Raw genomic sequence first — 21,108 nt, 5'->3', positions numbered from 1 at the left:
ACTAAAGTTTCCACGAACCCCCATTAGCATTTCATTAAGAATCATATTTCTAGTGATGCTATGCTACTCGGGAATCTATACAAAGGTCACAAGCGCTGTAACATCTAACATCACACTAATCAAATAGAATAAAAACACACTACTTACAACTAGTGTTGCTGATCCTAGACTTACCACCTGACTAGAACTGACACTTGACTGTTTAAAAACAGCACTCACTGATGCACTTATTCCTATTGTACTCTACCTTTTTTAAATTGTCCTGGAATTGTTGTGAGAATTGCTTTAAAAAGCTTAGACTGTTCACCATATGTTGTTAGTCGCTTTGGCAAAAAATGTGTCAGCCTAATGTAATGTAAAGTAATGTGATACAGAAACGTACCCAAGACTGGCATATATCAACCACTCTGGTTCAGAATGAACCACAGACCTCCCTCTCCACCCAACCGCGTAACCCTGGGACACAACGCGCCCGGGGAGACCAGACAACGCAGCGTGTTTCATCAGCGTAACATACTGCTTGCACAACCTTGTGAGGGAAAAAAAAAAGGGTTTTGGATTTTCTCACAGCTCGAGTTCACCCACATACAGGAAAAAAATTAACATCCCTAATGTATCTGATAACTACACAAGAGAGGTCATAATATAAACATATTAACAATGTAATAATGAGTAATGTAATTAGTAGTGAAAAACACAATGGAGCAACCTCCACCTATAACATGGCATTTTACACTCTTGTCTTTAAGAATGGGTGATGCTGTTGTAGCTTCCACAATGTTCTCCTACAACATTAAAACTAAACAAAACAAACTCCTATGACATAAAACAAAATTAACAGATCTGTTGTGCTGCACGGCAATGACTCAGGGAGTTCGTTACCAAAGAGAGAAAAAGAGGAATGAACTAGAATTGCATCGCAGTCACAAGAATCCAAATTCCTCTCACACATTCACACTGCTGAGCAACACCAGTGAAATCTCTCATACGTCTACACAGTTATGGCATCCATAGGCCTGGCTCAGGCCTAACGGCACACCATGCAGGGTGTTTTGAACTGGAGTGGCACCCTGGTTCTTTCACACAGGCACGCCTGCCCCAGGGTGAAAAAAAAAAAAAAACAGTAAGTGGAGTTTCCTGTCACATGGAGGTCATGCAAACAGCGGTTTGGTTACTGAAAATACATGCTTGCACCGGTGACAATAATGGCACGTGTACAAATTCACATGTCACTGACGCATTGAAGGGCTATTCCAGGCAGAAATCACCAAGATCCCCATAAGTAAGGCCATATATTTTCATTAAAACGTTGAAAATTGAGTCATTGTAGCTTGTCTAAACCTACTTCACCTCATCAACGGCTCAAAATAATATATTTGGCTAGAATCTATGCTGTGTAACATCCCCCCAGATAACATCCAATGAATGTCAACTTAATCTGCATTCCTTAGATCAATCTATTTACCCTTCAGTAGGGGAGTTTTTTCTTAACATTCTAACAGAAGATTCTGTTCTGCAACAATGTAAGGTTTTAAAATTCCATGTTGAATTCAATGAACCCAGATATTCTTTAGAATGTTCAATTTCCAACATCCCTGTCACACCAGTGTGGGTTAAATAAATATAGGACATGCAGCAGAACATGAATGAGCACACAAATATCAATGTTCACAAGTTAATACTTTAAGGATTGTTATGTTATTGGATAGTTATTTTTCCAGATCTTTATCATATACAGTACAGTACTTCTATAGATATGAATTAGCTATGAATTACATTGTCCAGCAAAAAAGAAAAATCAGATGTGATTTTACATGATGGCATGGAATGGCCCATAGGCAAAGATGCATTAGAGACAAATTAGTTCCATTATTCTGCCATGGAAGACTGCCTACAGACCCAGTGTGTCAGTTGCCAAGCCTCATGCTGGCTAAGACCACACAGTGAATTGGATCCCACTGAATGGAAGGCTGCAGCACCGTGGTGCTCCACTATACTGAACACCATGGCGGGTCAGCATCAAACCAAGCAGCAACATTAGCTGGCAGCAGCGCCCTATGCTCATCACAACTTCCTAATAAATAAAATAAACACTAGAAACCTCATGGTGGTTTCGGTTGAATATGCACACAGTGTTTTCTAATCATAAACAAGCCGGAGTTGTGTAACTCCCTCTGATGTTGGAGCGAGAAGCCCGATCTGGTGGGACTAGGGGGAGCTGGGAGGGGTGGGGCTGGGTAGTAGGGCTGGGTAGTAGGACTGGGTAGTGGGGCTGGGCAGTACGGCTGGGTAGTAGGGCTGGGTAGTGGGGCTGAGTAGTGGGGCTGGGTAGTGGGGCTAGTAGGGCTGGGTAGTGGGGCTGAGCAGTGGGGCAGAGGACAATCACACGCTGACTCCATCTCTCTCCAGCATGCTTCAATACAAACTAGCAGTACCTGACTACATTTGACAGATGAGAGAGGAGACGTTTGATATTGCATTTGACGGTGCCATCCAGGATAATAACTGTTCTGACAGTATGAAGTAGATCAAGGAAGAGGGTGGTGGAGTTTGAGTGGTGGGTGGTGAAGGTTGGGTGGGGGTGGTTAAGGTTGGGTGGTGGAGGTTGGGTGGGGGTGGTTAAGGTTGGATGGTGGGTGGTGGAGGTTGCATGGTGGGTGGTAGAGGTTGGGTGGGGGAGATTGGCTGGGTGTTGTTGCTCCACCCTCTCTGTGCTCTCCATCCCCATGCCGCCTCTCTGCCCTCCGAGGCTGCCCACTGCCCTGCTCCTTCTGTGGGAATGGAGGTGCTGCTGATGCAGCCAGTGTAAACTTTCCCACACTGGCCCTCAGTGGCACAAAAGACCCAAGGGTGGGGGGTGGGGGTGGGGGAGAGGGAGAGGGGGGAGAGGGGATCTCACTCCCCAAAAATCCCACATTCCTCCATACATCTATGCCTGTGCCACAGAAAGGCACTGCCACCAGAGAGAGACAGAAGGAACATTCCAGATCCCATGCAGATATCCTACAAAAATACTGCAATCCCGGCTGGCAAACATGGGGCTCAAACATGGCATCATGCATGGCAGAGGCTGTGGAGGCTGTGAGGACTCAGACTGCCCCAACGTTAGTCTCCAGGTTTCCCAGGAGGCAGCTGAGAGACGTGTGCTGGATGCATGTGAAAGAAAGAGGCCACAGGCACTTCTGGCCCGAGGGCGTAAAAGGAAAGGGACCACTGTTTTTGTCACTGTATTCTTAGATATGTTATGTCTGAAAACGCCTAATGATAAAGAACAATGTTGTTTTCGTGGTTTAAAAAAAAAAAAAAAACAGACTAAACATCTTTAACATACTCTCCACTTCCACAAAGCATCCGTGCACATCTGATAATAACAGACATGATACATAATGCACATTCATCCCTCTGAGCTATGTAACAGCACAAGGAATGTAACAGTCCCAAATACATTCACATGTCAACAATACCATTCTGCTAGTTCTCTAACTGCAAGAGATATCCTGGTGAATGTTAGGCTAACACTGGCTCCCAGACGCGTCATCTTTCATCTTGATGGAACTCATTTTGGCATTTTGAGGCGAGCACAGGCATCTCTTTTCAGTCCGAGCGCTTCAGCTCTCTCTTCATCATAGACACTGAGGAAGAACAGGATTAGTCTGTGTAGAGTAGACTGTGTGAGTCTGTTTCTTTTTTACTTATCTACTGGTAGTGCTCATAGAAAAAATATTCTTCACTACAAGCTACAAATGTAGGAAAGCCAAAATGTGTGTGTGTGTGTGTGTAAATGAGAGGGAGGCTGTGAGAGAGAGAGGGTGAGTGAGTTTAGTGAGCTACAAGCACTAAAAGTGTGTCATCTCCAGGTCATACCATTCACTGGGATGTCCCTCAGGCCTGTCCTATAAAGTGCTGTAGTGCCTTCCTTCACTGAAGAAAGGAGAACCCTCGGATGACTGACTAAACGGCAGTCTCTCTCTTTATGTGTAGTACATCTAGATGTTTAATTAGACTTCAATATGCATGACGTTAAGATTTGTGTTTGGTTGTTGATAACTGTAGCTATGGATAACAGAAGGAGATTCCCCTCAAGAAAGGGTAGTAAAATATGTGCTATTGTGCTCCTTCCTCGTCTAGAAATGTATGTCAAACATGTTTTATCAGGTGTGATCTGAGCATAGCTTAGTCTGATCCAGCCAGAATAGACTAAAGGTCGTATTCACGTGGAAATCTGTCACAAACATCAGAGAGGACTTGTATCTGAATGGGAGTCTGTAAATGTGTGTGTAAATGTGTGTGTGTGTGCTCACGTGTGTGTTTCAGATTGAAGCCAAATCTAACTGTCACACAGACAAAATCTCCAGCCTGGCTATCAGCATGCTTTGACCCTCAGTTTGAGGGGAAATAACGTGACTCAACGTTGTTCATTAGGCAGCATTTATTGTCGGTGTATTTAATTTATTTCCAATTTCATCTTATTGTGTTAACAATGTAGGCCTAGGCTATAATTTAATTTGTCAAACAAAAACTCGTTTTGCAAACACACTAATCACGTTTGTTCAGCTGAAACACTGCTTCTGTTCAGAACCCATATAGAAACACTGTAACCACTTTCACCCGTCATAGCACAGAGGAAGTGAGAATGTGTCGCCCAATAGAGAGAACCACCTCCATATACCGCTTTACAGCGATACAAACGACAAAATAACAGAAGCCTCATCACCAACACGATCGTATGATTAAACAGTTCAGTCCCACTGAAGTCTTTGTTCATCAAATACATATTATTGTCTTCATATGGATGAGGAATCTGCGGTGATGAATGATCTTTGATTAAGCCTATAGCCTACGTTAGGTTCAAACACGTTCATCTCCGTCCAACCTGCTAGCTTAGCAAACCCGTCTCATCAGGCGACTGAGCTCTTAATAATTGCACAGAATTAAATGCAGCACCAACATTCTATTCAAATGTTTAGACCATGAACTGGATGCAAAATCCGAAACTGATGGGAAAGTGAGAGATGAAAACGACCCCCCCGCACCACATTTCCACGAGAATCCTCTTATCACCCCACCCATTTCAGGGTAGGATGCTATCAATCAGATACCGACCGTGTAACGGGCATCGCATACATGATGAACCACGGATGAGACATAGAATCATTACAAAACACTGGATTTTGAAAAGAAGAAACCTATGCCGAAACGTCTAGGAAGACGGCCTTTTTTTTCTATTCTCCGAGAATAAAATGACGGTGCACCATGCACTGAAACACACCATTGGCAGGTCTGTGCCATCAGTGTTCGGTTGCTCATCTCCCCTCCCGTCGAGCACCCTGGTCCCACATCTCCGCCATTCACATGAAAAGGAATTGGGCTACCACATACCTGCAACTTGCATGTCCGTTCGGAAACCAACGGACGGAGAGTGGGGTACTCCGCTGTGAGAAAACCGATGATCGGGGACGTTTTTTCTCTCGCCGTCCTACAATTGATGCTCTCGTTTCGCTCAGTGCCTCTCCACTAATCCACCCCACACAAAGACCAGAAAATGGCTGCAAGTGCATTTCCTTAAAGCGACAACGACCACGAAACGCGCACACAGTCGTTTGGCCTCTGCGCTCTCTCTCTCTCGCACACAAATGGTGTCACTGGTCAATAAATTCTACTCAGCACTTAATTAAATCCGTGATGTACATGTAATGACAACCTCTGAAGCCTACTTCACAGCCTACCTACCTAACATCGGAGGTAAAGATTATTTGTTTGTTTGTTTTGCTTGTTTTGTTATGGACGTTTGTGTGATTTTATTGTAAACATGGATGGCCATAAAGTAACTTGAATGATAAGCTCTGCACCCAACAGTTATGACCCGAGTTAACTGTTAGGAAAAAAAGCCAAGTGTACTTTGATCTAGACAGTGGAGAGTAGATGGCCTTTAAAAACAAATGTCTCAGATGATTAAATATTTACACAGACAGATCAGTGACCACTGTGTATAACCAAACCCTTGTTAATGGCAGCAGTTCCCTTTCATCATCTCATGGTTATATTACATAATAGCAGAATAGAATTTAGTGACTATCAGACAATCCAGTTTTAAAATGTTGTAGATTCCATCCAGGCCACAGACCATGTGGTCCTGGACCCCATGTGCCATATCAACAGGAATGCAAAGCAGTCTAAAACTACCCCATAGGTCAAACAATTTAAAAATGAATGATGTGCAGAATATTTTTTTTCCTTTTCTCTTCTTCAATTTGCAACAGCTGTTTTATTTCATGACATGATGTCAAGATGGACAAATGAATCAAATATGATTATTGAAAATATTTGATTGGGTCCCTGCTTGAATCACACTAAAAAAACATACATAAAACTCACATATATACACACATGCACACACACACACACATAGACACACACACACACACAGACACACAACACTTTGCCAAAAAGAGTGTATTCAGTCTTCACTGTTGTCACAGTAACCACAGAAGGTATGTGGGTGTAGACTTTACATTCACTACACCAATCAACTTCAAGTCTGTGTGCAAGTCATGTCCACGGAATAGTATAAAGTATGTGAAAATGTGCGATCTCCACTGCCAGGCTTGCAGACAGCCAAGAGCTTCAACTTACACTAAATAACAATTAAGTGATATATTTTGGAGGCTGTTCACCGTTGTTTTACATTTCTGACAGAATAAATAACTAACAAAAGGATCACAGCATTCTACACTACCACTTGGAGCTAAAATATTAAAATCTATGCAAGAAAGACCAATGAGTAGATATACACTGATTTTAGTAGTTTATTGATAAAAAAAAACAGTGTTCTGGACTGTTGTGAAGCTGTGAATTTAGTAAAGTACAAATAGCACATTTGTGCCCCCTAAAGGACAAAACCTCAGAGGGGAAAAACAAAACATTACTTCTTCATCGTGAAATACAATTCAGCATGGAAATGAAATGAAACACAATCACCCATGTGAAACTCTTCTAAAATGAATGTCCACATAGGAAACCTGTATCCCCACAAATAAAAAAAGTAAAAGATATACAACTGTACAAATTGCTGGTGCAGACATTTTATTTTCAATGATAAAATATTATAATAAATAATATGTCTATATGCATTTACATGTTGTAATATGTACAGTGTGATTGTGAAGTTATATGTCAGCTTCAGTCGGTGTTAAAGTTATGTCAGTTCAGCCCTCCTGCATAGAAGCCAGCTCATGCAACAAGACAGCAAAAGATGGCCGATCCCCTGGTGTCTGCAATGCACAACACAGCACACATTTGACAATATTTTTGATTTTACAAATACACAACTACCCATGTCTATGTAATTCAGATGTTTATTCTGTGTACCATTGATGTACTAATCCTAATGATATTAATCCTAATGATATGATGAGGTTTCCAAAGGTTCAAGGTTTACAACACAGTGGCATATATAGTGCACCTATCCAGCTCGTAGCTTCTTATGTTTACTAAGTAATCAAACGGAAACTATATTAGGGAAGGTTTTTTCTAATTAAAAAAAATCAGCATCACATAAATCTTTCCTATAGTTAAGTGTAATGTATGCTAGCAAGCAACACATGGTCTTAGTTCCTTAGCTCCTAAATGATGATGACATACCTCTTTCCAACACCACTGCATGAGTTGGTAGAGGGGCTGGGGAGCCATTCTTGGCTTAAGGAGTCTCATCCCAGCATTCAGGTCCTCCACCACTTCCGTGTTGGTGCGGTTCTCATAGGGAACACGGCCCTCTGTGTAGATCTCCCACACCAGGATACCTGTGGGCGTAAAAAAGAGCCATCGTCACAGTGTTCACTCTATTTGTGAGACGTCAGCAGTGGGGACAGGACTATTGGTATAGACCCTTTCAACAATAAAAACAAAAACAATGCTTGAACGTTCTATTTGGGCCCCAATCTACTTCCTCTGCATTAAGATAACATATGGAATGTTAAAAAGAAAGTCTTGTGGGGCCAACTATGATGCTGATAATGGAACTCTCTTGAAAGGGTCCATATTACTTGGCATACTTCCATCAACTGAATGGATTTGGGCATGTGAGAAATTTTGATTTCACAGACCTTAAAGGTTGTATCAGCGATTGCAGGCCCAAAAAAAGGCCCAAACGTAAATGATCACTTTCATCTAATCTGTCCTAATGATCCGCTAGCTGCCCGCCCCAGAAGAGAGACTGTGTCTCTGTAGGCAGCCTAGGCACTGAGATATGCACACAAAAACAATTGCTAACAACAAGTGTTGCCAACACACTCAAAAGCAAAATAAATTGGTGTTCCAACCAATAACCGATGAGATGCGCGTTCAGGAGAGTTTCAATTGCACGGGAGGGAGGGGGAGGGAGTAGTGAGCTAGCTCCTTTTTTTGTTTGAACATCAACAGAAGTGACATTACTCCGCCATCACTGATACAACCTTTAATACAATAAGTGATCATGAGCATTTATCACTCACCAAAAGCCCAGACATCTGATTTGCTACTGAATCGGCTGTATTTGATGACCTCAGGAGAAGACCACTTAATGGGGAACTTAGTGCCTTGGGAACTAGTGTACTGGTCATCTAGGACAAACCTGTAAAAGAATGATGCAATTTAGCTTAACATAAATATATTAATACAATCATAGATTTATGTCAGCGATGACAAATCCACGATAATATATTTTATTTTGGGAAATAACAAAATACCATTTTAGTAAATGTTTTTGGGACAGTAAGTGTTTGACAAATATCATGATATTATGATCTGTTTAAAGAACTTCAATACTCCAGTGACATTTAGAACATATGCATTTCTAATTTGTATGCATACATCATAATTTAACAGTAAAAACAATCACAACCTGGAATATTACATTTACTTAATATCTGTTATTCAGTAAAGTCAGTTGTGCAGAAGTTGAGGACTTGACCTTCTCACCTGGTCATTCCAAAATCTGACACCTTCACAGAATGATCCTCTGCCACCAAACAGTTTCTTGCAGCCTACATCAAAAAATATCATTGAGGTAAACCTTAGTGAACCCTCCATACAATCTGTCATCATGTTTGAACACACAATTGTTGTCACAATTCACAACCCTTATTCCATGAGGCAAATTGCAACACTGACGTGTCAGTTTGACAACTCTGCATGAGTTCTGTTCCACGCCACACATCTTTTTCTTTGAGAAAGGGCCACAGTCAAAAGTAAAAAGCAGAAATGAGAACAGTTACCAGATCCCTATGGATGAAGTTGGAGCTCTCCAGGTAGGCCATGCCTTCACTGACGTCCAGGCACATTGACAGCAGTGTTTCTGGAGACAGCGCCCCCCGGTGGGAGCGCAGGTAGTCATTCAGGCAGCCGCCCTCCATGAACTCAAACACCAGGTACATGGGGGTGCGATGCATGCACACACCAATGAGCTGCACAAGCTTGGGATGGGACAGCTTCCTGTGTGAGAAGAAGGGGGAGGGGAGGAGAGAAAGAGAGAGAGAGAGTTATGAGTGGATGAACAGCACTACACTACACAACACTAGAATGGCTTCCGGCGTTGATATTGTTGATGTGTGTGTGTGTGTGTGTGTCTGTGTGTGTGTGTGTGTGTGTGTGTGTGTGTGTGTGTGTGTGTGTCTGTACGTGTGTATGTGTGTGTGTGTGTGTGTGTGTGTGTGTGTGTCATTCTGTACATGACTACAAATACACAAAATATAACTCCATGGCTTTAGAATTCTAAAGCATTTTTTGAAGATTTAGCTGATTCTGCCCATACACTAATGTGTAATGGAAAATATTAGCATTTAATGTACGCAAATGATCTTTCGATCCAAGTATAACTAAACTGTACTTGAGATTATGTGGCTCTGTGGTTTAGAAGGTGTTGGTTGGGTGGGTGGGGCGGTGGGTTAAAAGAGTGAAGAAAGGAACCAGAGCAACTGCAGATCAACTTTTGCAGTGCTATTACTTTATATAGTAGCCTATAAGTAACCTATTTGGTGATTGGTTTGTAGTGTATTTTAGTTTATGTAATATGGTCAGTGCCTTCTACCTATATTTTAAAACGGATAGCGATGTTGAAAATAGCGGCAGGTCCGAAAGGCCCAACTGAAAATGAAACAAACGAAAAAGCTTTAACTGATCCAATGAAGACAAAAATCTTTAGCTGTTGGCAAATGTGGAACCTGTGTATAAGAGACGCTAGGCAGAAGCTGATGTATCTGTTTTTTCTGTAATCAAACTTTAGTATGCTAGTATGTAGGCATAGCCACAGGTAGTATGTGAGTGTCTCTTGTTGTATTTCCGATTATTATTATTTTTTTTTATTTTTTTTAAGTATATTTTTTTGGGCTTTTTTATGCCTTTAATGCGACAGGATAGTGGAGAGTGACAGGAAGTGTGGGATCCGGAAAGGACCACGGTGCGGGAATCGAACCCGGGTCGCCGGTGTACGGTGCAGGTGCCCCAGCCAGTTGCGCCACGGCTGGGGCCATTTCTGATTATTTTGGAGTTTCCTGAAAACCCAACCCATGACATTAGTGCTTTACGAGCTGAGAGCTGCAGTAACAGAAATGAATGTCTGCGCCATGTTAACCCTCCTGTTATCCTTGGGGTCAATTTGACCCCAAGCAACGTTTAACATCATAAAATATATGGTTCACTTTTTTTTTTTGGCTTCATGTTTCATGACTTTTCCTAAATTGAAGGGTACAACAGAGTTAGCATGAAATTTGTTCAATAATATGTTTTCAATGTCCTGTACAAATATTTTGTACATTGATGTTCCTTGGGGTCAGTTTGACCCCAGCTGTATGAAACATAAGGTACATGAGTATTTGACACATTTTGGATATTATTATTTGAATAGTATGGGAACATATTGTTATTATCATTATTACATACACAAGTACTTATTACATATTAGTCATTTTGGCAGGACTCTAAAAGTCAAAAGGGGAAGCAACAGCAAGCCTTTGGGCTGCTGACACTGGATGGGCAATATTGCCAGCCAGGGTTCCAAGGTTCATAAAGGGGTGTGGGGGGGTGGGATTGTTTTGTAGGGCTTTTGATGGTGGTTATCACACTCTTGTTAAGTACCTATCACAAAAAAAACTGGGTAACAATATGAATTATAATAATTTTCTGAGGGTTTATTTAGCTGGGGTCAAATTGACCCCAAGGATAAAGAGTGTCGGTAAGATTTGAGGATAACACAAGGGTTAACTCCGTGCCACTCACTTCATGACCTGGGCCTCCTCTTTGAACTCCTCCTCGGACATGGCTCCCTCGCGCACCGTTTTAACGGCCACCTTTAGGTGGCGCCACTGGCCCTGCCACACCAGCCCAAACTGCCCACTGCCTACCTCCTTCACCAGATCCAGCTCCTCCGGGTCCAGCTCCCACATCTCTGAGGGACGGACAGCGAGAAAGAGAGAGAGAGAGAGAAAGAGAGAGAGAGAGAGAGAGAGAGAGAGAGAGAGAAAGGACATTAGAAAGCTACAAAGTGCATATTTAAAATAGATGTCCAGAGTCTATCTCAATGACACAATGCGCTGATATAACCTGCCATTGCATATCAAAACACTTTGGGTATGGTATTTATGCTATAGCTTATTATATCACAACAACAGGTATTTGTAACAGGGAATGTTTATGTGAAAGCACAGGGATGGGCAAATAAAATATCAAATATTTTATTGTAAGTATCAAAATAAACAACAAAATACAGTAGCCACGCCACATATCAAAATAAACATTTTAAAAATAAGAAAATAAACACTTCCATATCTGTCTATCTAATCTATTCCTTCATCGGTACACTGACTCTGTTGATTAAGTGGACAGCTTTTCTCTACCTACGAGACAAACAGGCAACACATCAACTGCACTGACCTGTTACATGCCATTGCTTCAACAGTGTATCAGAGATCAACTGCACTGTCCTGCCTGTTACATGCCATAGCTTCAACAGTGTATCAGAGATGCACTCAAAAAGTCAAGTGGTACAAAGAAGTCAAGTGGTACAAAGTTGAGATTGTCAACGCATGCCTAGATTGCTTGATATTGCACTGTGTAACGCTGTTGATCAGGAAGGATCATGACGCTTTTAGGTGTTTTTTTCTGGGTACCCATGTGTTTTGGATGATTATATTTCTCAAGAAACTGATGATTAAAGTTCTCAAGAAACTCAATAGGATGGTGTGAGAGGGAGTGTATTGCTTGTGTGAACCACCTACACGTTACTTATCTTGCACTGGATCATTTTCCTTCAATATTCTAATCACAACAAGTCTGGGCAAATTACTGTAACTGTACTGTGACTGCAAAGTCAGCACCAGTCAGAGGCTGCATTCATTATTTTGCACTTTTATGATGTCATCATATCACCAAAAGTATTGTTTTTAAACTACAAAAATACACACCTATAAAGTATTTTGATACTCTCTCTCTCTCTCTCTCTCTCTCTGTATGTGTGTGTGATAGAGAGAGTGAGATAGAGAGAGAGAGAGAGAGAGAGAGAGAGAGAGACTGACTAACCACAAGACATGAGACATAACCCAAAGATATGAGACATAACCCAAAGCCATGAGACATAACCCAAAGACATGAGACATAACCCAAAGATATGAGGCATAACCCAAAGATATGAGGCATAACCCATAGCCATGGAGCATTGGCACGTTAGGAGCACTAACCTGAAGAGGGTTCTGTGATTTCTTCAGACACCTGTCTCCCCCACGACACGCAGTGCCTTAGTCTGGTTATTAACCCTGGGGATTCACATCCACAATTAGCACTCCACCATTTCATGTGAAATGTATTAGTATACTGGCCTAAATATACATGTAGGTGGGATGTGCACACCACCACTCTGACTTCACGATACAGGAGTTACCTAATTACCTCTAAGAGTTCTGTAGTAGAACACAGTCATTATAGCACTCTGTTCTTGTGATAATCCCAAACCAATGTATGCACAAGAGTACATTTGCCAAGCTGGAGTTGCAATCTTGTTTTCAAAACCATCACAATTTTATTACACTTTGAATCATGCATCCTGCACAATGATAAAAAGCTTTGGCCAGGTCATCTCTTTTAGGAACAGTGAGTGGAATAGTGAGTTCTAGAAGCAGATTCCTTCCAGGTTCCAGATTCCTACCAGAAACATCTCTTATCTGTAAATGCTTGATCAAGACACTTACCGGCAGCATTGTGCTGGTGGTAGTGTATGAGCTCTGGGATGGTGCTGAACAGGTATTTCTCTGCCAGGTAGAACTTCCCCTCCTCGTCTGACTGTCGGATCTGGTAATGTTTGACCCGAGGGTTCTTCTCCCCGTTTGACCTACAGAGGCAAAGCAAATCATCCCAGTGAGGCATTAGGAACAAGTGAAAGATGGCTCCAAGTGCTGTGAGAGTACAACATTGATGAGTAAAAAATAAATCTGAAAAAATGACAAACTAAACAAATGTTGGAAGTCAAATCCAAAAGCACAATAGAATGAAATGAACAATCGAAACAGGTCTAAATGTTTGCCTCTCTATAGACCCTTTTAATCTGTTCCCAGAGAGTTTCCGGTGGAAACATTCAAAACCAACGCAGAAACTGTGAAATTAAAATGAATCAGACTTTAGCATTAAGCTAAAATGTCGACTTTAAAACTTTTTTTTTTTGCTGTTGTCCCCAAGGTTACCATTAGCTCAATGTTGTTTTCTGTGCCACCAGAAATGGCTTAGGGACACACCTGTTTGTTAATGCACTTTAAAGGGTCTATAGTCAAGGCATAGAGCTCTTCAGAGACACTGGAATTTGAGGAGAGCAAAAACACATAGGAATTTACCCTGGGGCTTTGGTGAAAACAGACACAGTGTACACTCCTGCCTGCCTGGAGTCACGCACCATGAAAGCCCCCTCCTTGGCCTGAAAAAATGTACATTCATGTTATCTTGATTATTCATGTTATCTTGATGTAGCTAAGCAACACACTTACGCATCATGACTGCATGCCAAGCCTTGGTGATGTAATCTGTGATTTTGTGTAAAAGATTGCTGATTGCCCTGAAGAAGGCCAATAAGACTGCAGTGCGTAAGCCCATGTGTTTTCAACTAGTTTCCATGTTTAATTAAAGGCTTTTCCATATATTTTTCTTGTCGAAGTGCCTTTGTTAATTTCCTTTGTTGTTGATATTTACCGGTATGTTTGAAAGGTTGTTGATATATGAGCTCAATAGGCAACATTCCTCCCTCCCGTGCTCATAAAGCAATGTGTTGATTGAAAGGTGCTAATGGCTCAGTCGATTTGCTTGTTTCCCATTGGCAGAGCCAGGGCTGAGTACAAACACTAGAGTTTTGAGCACAAGAACGGCCAGGAATCTCAAAACTACTAGTCATTTAAAAAAAAAAAAAAAAAAAAAAAAAAAGGAGTGGTCAAAATTACCCGCCAGGGCCTTTCTAGTGTTGAAGGAGGAGAGTATGAATGGGTGAATGAATGGTCAGTATCCCTTGTTTTCCAGTTGTGTTGTGTCCTGCTCAGTCATTGTGTGACTATAGTGGGCTGAGCACCTGTGTGAACCTCCGCATGTGAGACTGAGGTGATGTCACCACCATCGCCATGACAGGATTTCCTGCAACCGGTGTCTGGGGTTGTTGCAGAGCACCCAGCTTGCAGTGTGTGTGTGTGTGTGTGTGTGTGTGTGTGTGTGTGTGTGTGTGTGTGTGAGTGAGTGTTTCTATGTGGTTATGTTCTGTGTGTTTGTGTGTGCGTGTGTGTATGTGTTTCTGTGTGGTTATGTTGTGAGTGCGTGTGTGTGTGTGTGTGTGTATGTGTGTGTGTGTGTGTGTGTGTGTGTGTGTGCAAGTGTATGCGTGCACACTTTGCTCCTGCAGCATTTGCAACTTTTGCAGCATGACAACAGGAGGGAGAGAAAACCAACTAATTATAAAGCAAAAAAAAAAAGAAAAAAACCCTGTCCTCAATCTGCAAGGTCTGGCGGTGCCTCAGCGTGTGGGCCATAAGAAAATGACCACCCCCACCACCTCCGCCACCACCAGCACTGCCCACTACCAACCCACTTCTCAGTTCCCAGTCCATCTGGTACAGCGCAGAGAGAGGGGGGGGGGGGGTGACCTGGATGAGATCGTGTATTGTGTTTGAGATCTACCTCTTTCAAAAGCAGCTCTTCGGCCTCTGTTCTAGTGATGTCCTTGTTGTACCATCTGAAAGATGAAACAATTACAATCCATGTCCGTTAAGCTGTGAATGATGCTGTCCATAATTGTGAAAATAACACAATTAAAAACTCACGCAAATCTTGTAAAGTTGTCGCAGGATTTCTCTGCCACGTAGGTGCAAGGCACCATGCCAAAGTTTCTGTTGAGAGAGATGATGTCGATTATTATCTGGGTTATCAGATGCGGTCATTGGGGTCTAACGGCAGCTCACTGCTCCCTGTCCTGTGTCTGCACATGAACACTGTACAGTTTTCTTTTCATTCTGTAAGGCCTGGTTTGCTCAGTGACTAACTAGCTCAATCCTGATTCGTTTTTGCCTGTTGTCAGTGTTAGCATACTGTGCTTCCATGGACTTAGATGAGGATCCCACATCGAAACATCGGTCTGCACCTGCACATCTCATGTGCCTTTTTCACGTTATACCAAGCAATCCAAACACCTGTGTGCTCTATTGATCTCTATTTTCTCTCTCTTTATGTTATTTATTTATTTGTCTACTTATTATTCGTAACACTGCATACATTTTATACATTGTATGCTAATGCACTTTTTAACTTTTAACGCTTAATGGATGGGTTGGCTGTAAACTGATTTGGTCCTTGGGGACTAATAAAGTTATCTGAACCGAACTGAGCTTTTCCTACTACCGCTCCTCTCCCATGAAGCACCAGTGTGTTGTCAGAAGCGAAGCACGCTGTGCTTACTGCAAGAGGTTCAACCTCGGCGCTCAGGTAGAGTTAATCTGTAATAGGTGCTCTTGGGGTAGGGAAAAATCCAATGATACAAAAAAAAGCAGGTCCCAGGCACTCAGTCAGACGTAAAAAGAGGAGAAGGAATGAATTAAAAAGCCTTTATTTGGTATGGCTTAAGTCATACGCTGTGCTTACTAATCGCCTCTAGTGGACTCACCCTTCCCTGTCCTGCACTGTCCACCAGTTGGGTTGAGAGCTGTCAGTGAGGATGTACTCCTCGTCCTTGTGCAGAGGGAGGTCCGAGGCCTGCGTGGGAGCAAAGTCCTTCAGTGCCACCACCACCCTCTCCCGAGGGTCAGAGAACCGACGCTGCAAAGGAAACAAGAACCGACGGTGAAAGGTGGGTTGTAGGAACTTACAAAATGACTTTCATTCCATTCATATGAGGGATTTTTTTTTTTGTAAGTTCTTCCCATTTATCGGAACTTAAGACTGTCAATTGGGGCAACATACATTTCGAAATCATTGTGGTAGATATTGAACACAGATCTTAAATCATTTCTGTGCCTGAACTGAAGTTTCTAAATATTTCCGCAGCTGTTATATATATTTCTGTATTTTCATACCCTACAGGGCCTGAGAACTTTAATCCCTGTGAACATACTGCATTCCTTCATTTGTATAGTGTGTGATATCCCCATGTAAATTACTTGTCATTGGTGTTGTTGTTACAATGTTCTAGTGATCCAGAACATTGCCAGGCATATCCTTTTCATGAGGCAGCTTAAGAGGACAGCTTCTGCCTCAAGATTTAAAGTAATTTCATGTTAGACAGCTTAACTGTCATAACAACATCTCTTTTTAAATGTCTAACATGTGTAACCACATAACTGTATGTTCACACAAACAAAAAAATGTGTGTATGCGATAATAAATAATCAATGCACCACAAAGAACTAAAGGATACTGTAGGAAAGGATAAATAAAGAAGTAGTATTTAAGGAAGATATTCTAAGGTCCCATACAGATGCTCTATGCTCTTGTAGGCCTTTAAAGCCACAGTGCAACAAGACTTACGTCTAAAAATGTTCAATGTTAAATGCTAAAAAAGACCTCCATTGATGTCGGTGGTATAAAGGAAGCACTAAAATAAGACTTTGCCAACACACCTGGTACAAAGACATTATACAGGAAGCTCTCACACACCAAATGTGGCGTGTAATGATGTAACACTCAACAAATATAGAAATGTGGTCCTGTTTGTGACATACTTTAAGAATCTTGATAATGTACTGCTCAGTGCATTTTTTGATTAAAGGGAATTTCAGCAATAATCTGCAAGAGGTCATAGGTTACAGTGATGTCAGGACAGCTAAAGTCATATTTTTAGGCACGACGCGAAGCCCCCCTTAACTGTTCTAAAATCACTGTAACCTACGACCTCGCAGGGCTTATTGCTTTTCTAAAATAGTTACTACCAGATTCCATAAAATAAAAGCACAGCAGAGAGAGATGTGTAAGGGATAATGTATATACTAGCATTGTGAAGAGCCGTATAATAATATGATTTATTCATAGATGATGCATATTCTTCCATTCAGAAGTAACTTCAGAAGTAACTTCTTCCATTCAGAAGTAACTTCAGAAGATGTATATTTCTTCTATCAGAGGGGTTGCCTAGCAATGCCGAGACACAGCACCTCTAACTTTTGTATCAATTTGTGGCACAGTAACATAGAATGAAATGTGGTCAATGTGAATGATTGCTCTGAGTTTTACAATGGCAATGAACGTGATTCAGCGAATCAATGAAGGACCATAACTATCTGTTACAGAAGAGGGAATTCTATAAGCAAGAGATGAACTATATATACTGCTGAGATGAATTATATACTGCTGAGATGAACTATATACTGCTGAGATGAACTATATATACTGCTGCAATACCGTGCCGAAGGAAATTGTGACATTAATCAGACGTACCTGAGGATCAGGTGTAGGTGGCAGGGGCTTCACGGAGCCTGTGTGAGAAAACATGATGGTTTAAAACTAAATGGACTAGTAGTTCTCCATAGCATGTAGACACAAACATACTTACACAAACACACACACACACACATACACACACACACACACACACACACACACACACACACACACACACACACACACACACACACAGAGTACATACCACAGGGATGGCACCCGATGGCCAACTTATCTGTGACATGACAACATCTCCAGCGCCCTTCCATGTAGAGGTCGGCGTGGTAAGTTGGGGACAAGCTGTTGTGCTTTGTTTCTGAGTGACCAACAAAGACATATAGACATTCTGTCCCCTTAGAATTATAAGATTCTATCTGACATTTTTGTCAAAATGGAGGTATATTGACATATTCTTATTCCATGACAACTTCATATAAGGTGAGGTGAGGTGTTTCTTTAAGTTGTATGCATTTTTGGACATTATATCTAAAGAGGCTAGTTCCACCTATCAGTATAACTCGGAATTCTAAAACTTTGAAGCTCAATATCTCAGAACTACTCAGAATGCAGATAGAACCTTATAATTCCAAGGGGATAATTTGTATTATTTCAAAAACCTCTGACATGAAAATTCAAAACATATTGGTACTAAACACAAATATTGGTACTTAAATACAAAACTGCAAAAAAAAAAAACAATTAGACCTGTAAGACTTCTCAATAAATCAAATCAAAGACATAAACAAATGGTCAAACACTTATTTGTTATACCTACAAATCATGTTTAAGTGTTTAAGTTTTTGCAGATTGATGTGTTTATCTTGTATTGTGAGTCAATACAGTTTTAATCCCTAATTTCACCAGAAACAGACGGTCTATTCAGAATACACGCTTACCCTCTTTGAGCGCTCGGACCCATCTAAGTCGACAGTCACTGTCTGGAGCAAATATGTATAAGAAGTAGCTGTCATGGACAACCTAAATAAAAAAAGATAAAACAACGGTCATCAATCAAACCCTGTAAACACACACACACACACACACACACACACACACACACACACACACACACACACACACAATGATCTATAATTCCCTACAGATAGTCATTGAACTCTGTCCTTTTGTGTCACAGTGGCATCTGGTTATCAATTACAGTAAATCCATGCACATATATATGTAACTACAGACATGTTGAGCGTTTCTAGATCTTTGACAGACACGGCATGCAACAATATCATATTTCAAATTTCAGTGCCAATTTCATTGGTGATTGCTTCATATAGACCAAGGCTATATTTACATTTTGCATAGGTCAGAACTGAAGCAAACTGATTTACAGTTGCATTAAACACTCACCAGAAATGGATACTTATACTTGCAGGGTATGGGTGCATTAGTGCGCACAATCTCTACGCATTTGATCCGGGACAGCTCAATGCAGCCTTTTAAAACAGGCTTTTTCTACAAAAGTAAAAACAACCTCTGAAAACAAAGTAACTGTACAAAACAGAGATTCAGTAGAACTAGCATATTAGTAGTACATTAAGACTTTCAGGCCCTTTGGAGAATGATGAAAGATCCAAAGAGAAGCACTTACCCCTGGTCGAGGTTCTGAGTAAGTCAGTTCTTTAGTGGTGAGAACAAAAAATCTTTCTTTGTAATTGCATGGAGATGTTCTTCGTTTCTGCTGAGATTTCTTGTACAGTATATTCTTCAGTATAACTGTGGGGTACATTGTTAAATTTGCCACCTGACTGTCATGGAGAGAGCCGATTTAGCATACACAGTCACTCACAACAAATGAAGTGCTCTTGAAAAAGTATCACTGGTAGTCAGAGTCAGAGCGACTTCCGGGAAAAAAAGATACAGAAGGTAAACCACTTCCTTAGACACATGCATACTTGCGCACATGCACATACACACACACACACACACACACACACACACACACACACACACACACACACACACACACACACACACACACACACACACACACACACACGAGCATTCACACACGCAAATCTGAATATACAATTTACAAAATGAGAACTACAAATTAATTTAGAGGGTCTAAAAATCTGCACAAAAAAAATCTTGAAAAAAGACTTGTTTCATTGATACAATTCCAGACAAAGGTGAGAAAAAAGTGAATGGAATGAATGTTTCCCAAAGTCCAAGAATATGTCCTCAAGGCCATGTTTAATCCATGCCCCAAGGTCCAACATAATGTGCTCAAAGCCATGTTTAGTCCATGCCCCAAGGTCCAACAATATGTGCTCAAAGCCATGTTTATAGTCCAAGCCTCAAATGTATTTAGTTTACTGTCTTCGAGGAGTAAGTAAAGCAAAACATTTTTCAGTTTAAGGAGGTCAAATCAGAGAATGTTGAGGATGTTTCCTTATGAAATAACAAACCTATTAAAGATTACCTAAGTAGTTGACAATTAATTTATAATAATAGTTGTATTATATAGTATAGAGTTTTGGGACTTTCAAGAAGTATTTAAAGACTCATCCGTTCACCTTACACTTTATTAATTTATTATCTTACAGAATTATGGTTTGTAGGCTATGTTGCCAAATGTCATATACCAGAATATGCTCCTTAGCGTTTTTTTTAATGGTATATCACCACGTGTAACGTTTCGGGCCCTAGCTCTTCATCAGACATAAAACAAGTGGGGAGACACACCTCCATACATATATCCATGATTAATCACATGACCTAAAGTATCATGTGAAAGTGCAATGACATCATGAAAAAACAGATATAAATGTATGTATATTCCAACATTTGTCAAAATATTTTAGAGAATATAAATCAGGTAGGTAAGGAAAGGCCTGCAGTGCAGCATAGCTTGACAAGTTTTAAAGGCACCTCTACCAAAGGTAGTGATAATAGATGAAAAACAATACTATACTATACATATACATTTTGTATCTGTTTTTTTTATGATGTAATTGCACTTTCACATGATAGGTCATGTGATTAATCATGGATGTATATGGAGTGTCTCCCCAGTTGTGTTATGTCTGATGAAGGGCTAGGGCCCGAAACGTTACACGTGGTGATATACCATTAAAAAACGTTAAAGGAGCAGATTCTGGTGTGCGGACTCATCGTTCTTATTTAGCATCTGCTACACCCAGTATTTATCGTTTTTGGATGTGCGTGCTCTTTGAA

At 41.0% G+C, this 21,108-nt stretch overlaps 3 protein-coding genes across 3 annotated transcripts in view; 1 reads left to right on the top strand and 2 right to left on the bottom strand.

Moving 5' to 3' along the window:
• Positions 1-5,554, bottom strand: part of cyfip2 (cytoplasmic FMR1 interacting protein 2) — a 36,547-nt gene extending 30,993 nt beyond the window's left edge. The window contains exon 1 of the mRNA XM_076291704.1: positions 5,380-5,554. The gene's annotated coding sequence lies outside the window, so the exon portion shown is untranslated. The remainder of the gene's footprint in view (positions 1-5,379) is intronic.
• med7 (mediator complex subunit 7) overlaps positions 1-21,108 on the top strand; it is a 123,829-nt gene that overhangs the window by 99,385 nt on the left and 3,336 nt on the right. The gene's annotated exons all lie outside the window — the stretch shown is intronic.
• On the bottom strand, positions 6,789-19,736 carry itk (IL2 inducible T cell kinase). Its single transcript, XM_076291707.1, has 17 exons — positions 19,520-19,736; positions 19,279-19,383; positions 18,816-18,897; positions 18,125-18,235; positions 17,917-17,954; positions 16,151-16,302; positions 15,315-15,380; positions 15,172-15,226; positions 13,851-13,930; positions 13,215-13,354; positions 12,708-12,782; positions 11,251-11,419; positions 9,252-9,468; positions 8,956-9,020; positions 8,490-8,608; positions 7,642-7,799; positions 6,789-7,271 (listed from the first exon to the last, which is right to left on the bottom strand). Exons 1-17 carry the CDS (start codon positions 19,655-19,657, stop codon positions 7,206-7,208), a joined length of 1,836 nt encoding a protein of 611 aa, XP_076147822.1. The 5' UTR covers positions 19,658-19,736; the 3' UTR covers positions 6,789-7,205.

The sequence above is a fragment of the Alosa pseudoharengus genome, unplaced genomic scaffold (assembly GCF_046254945.1).
Source record: "Alosa pseudoharengus isolate Yale_2024_CS ecotype anadromous, Long Island Sound unplaced genomic scaffold, YU_APseudo_1.1 YU_APseudo_1.1_scf_19, whole genome shotgun sequence".
Classification (NCBI taxonomy): domain Eukaryota; kingdom Metazoa; phylum Chordata; class Actinopteri; order Clupeiformes; family Clupeidae; genus Alosa; species Alosa pseudoharengus.
The sequence above is the reverse complement of the archived record's forward strand: the minus strand, read 5'-3'. Positions and strand labels throughout refer to the sequence as shown.

Excerpts from the sequence above, each read along its gene's own strand:
- itk (XM_076291707.1), bottom strand. The coding sequence starts at position 19,657 with ATGTACCCCACAGTTATACTGAAGAATATACTGTACAAGAAATCTCAG. Across the intron at positions 15,227-15,314 it reads GACAACTTTACAAGATTTGC|ATGGTACAACAAGGACATCA; the intron begins GTGAGTTTTTAA and ends TTCATCTTTCAG. Across the intron at positions 13,931-15,171 it reads AAGAGCTGCTTTTGAAAGAG|GCCAAGGAGGGGGCTTTCAT; the intron begins GTAGATCTCAAA and ends ACATTTTTTCAG.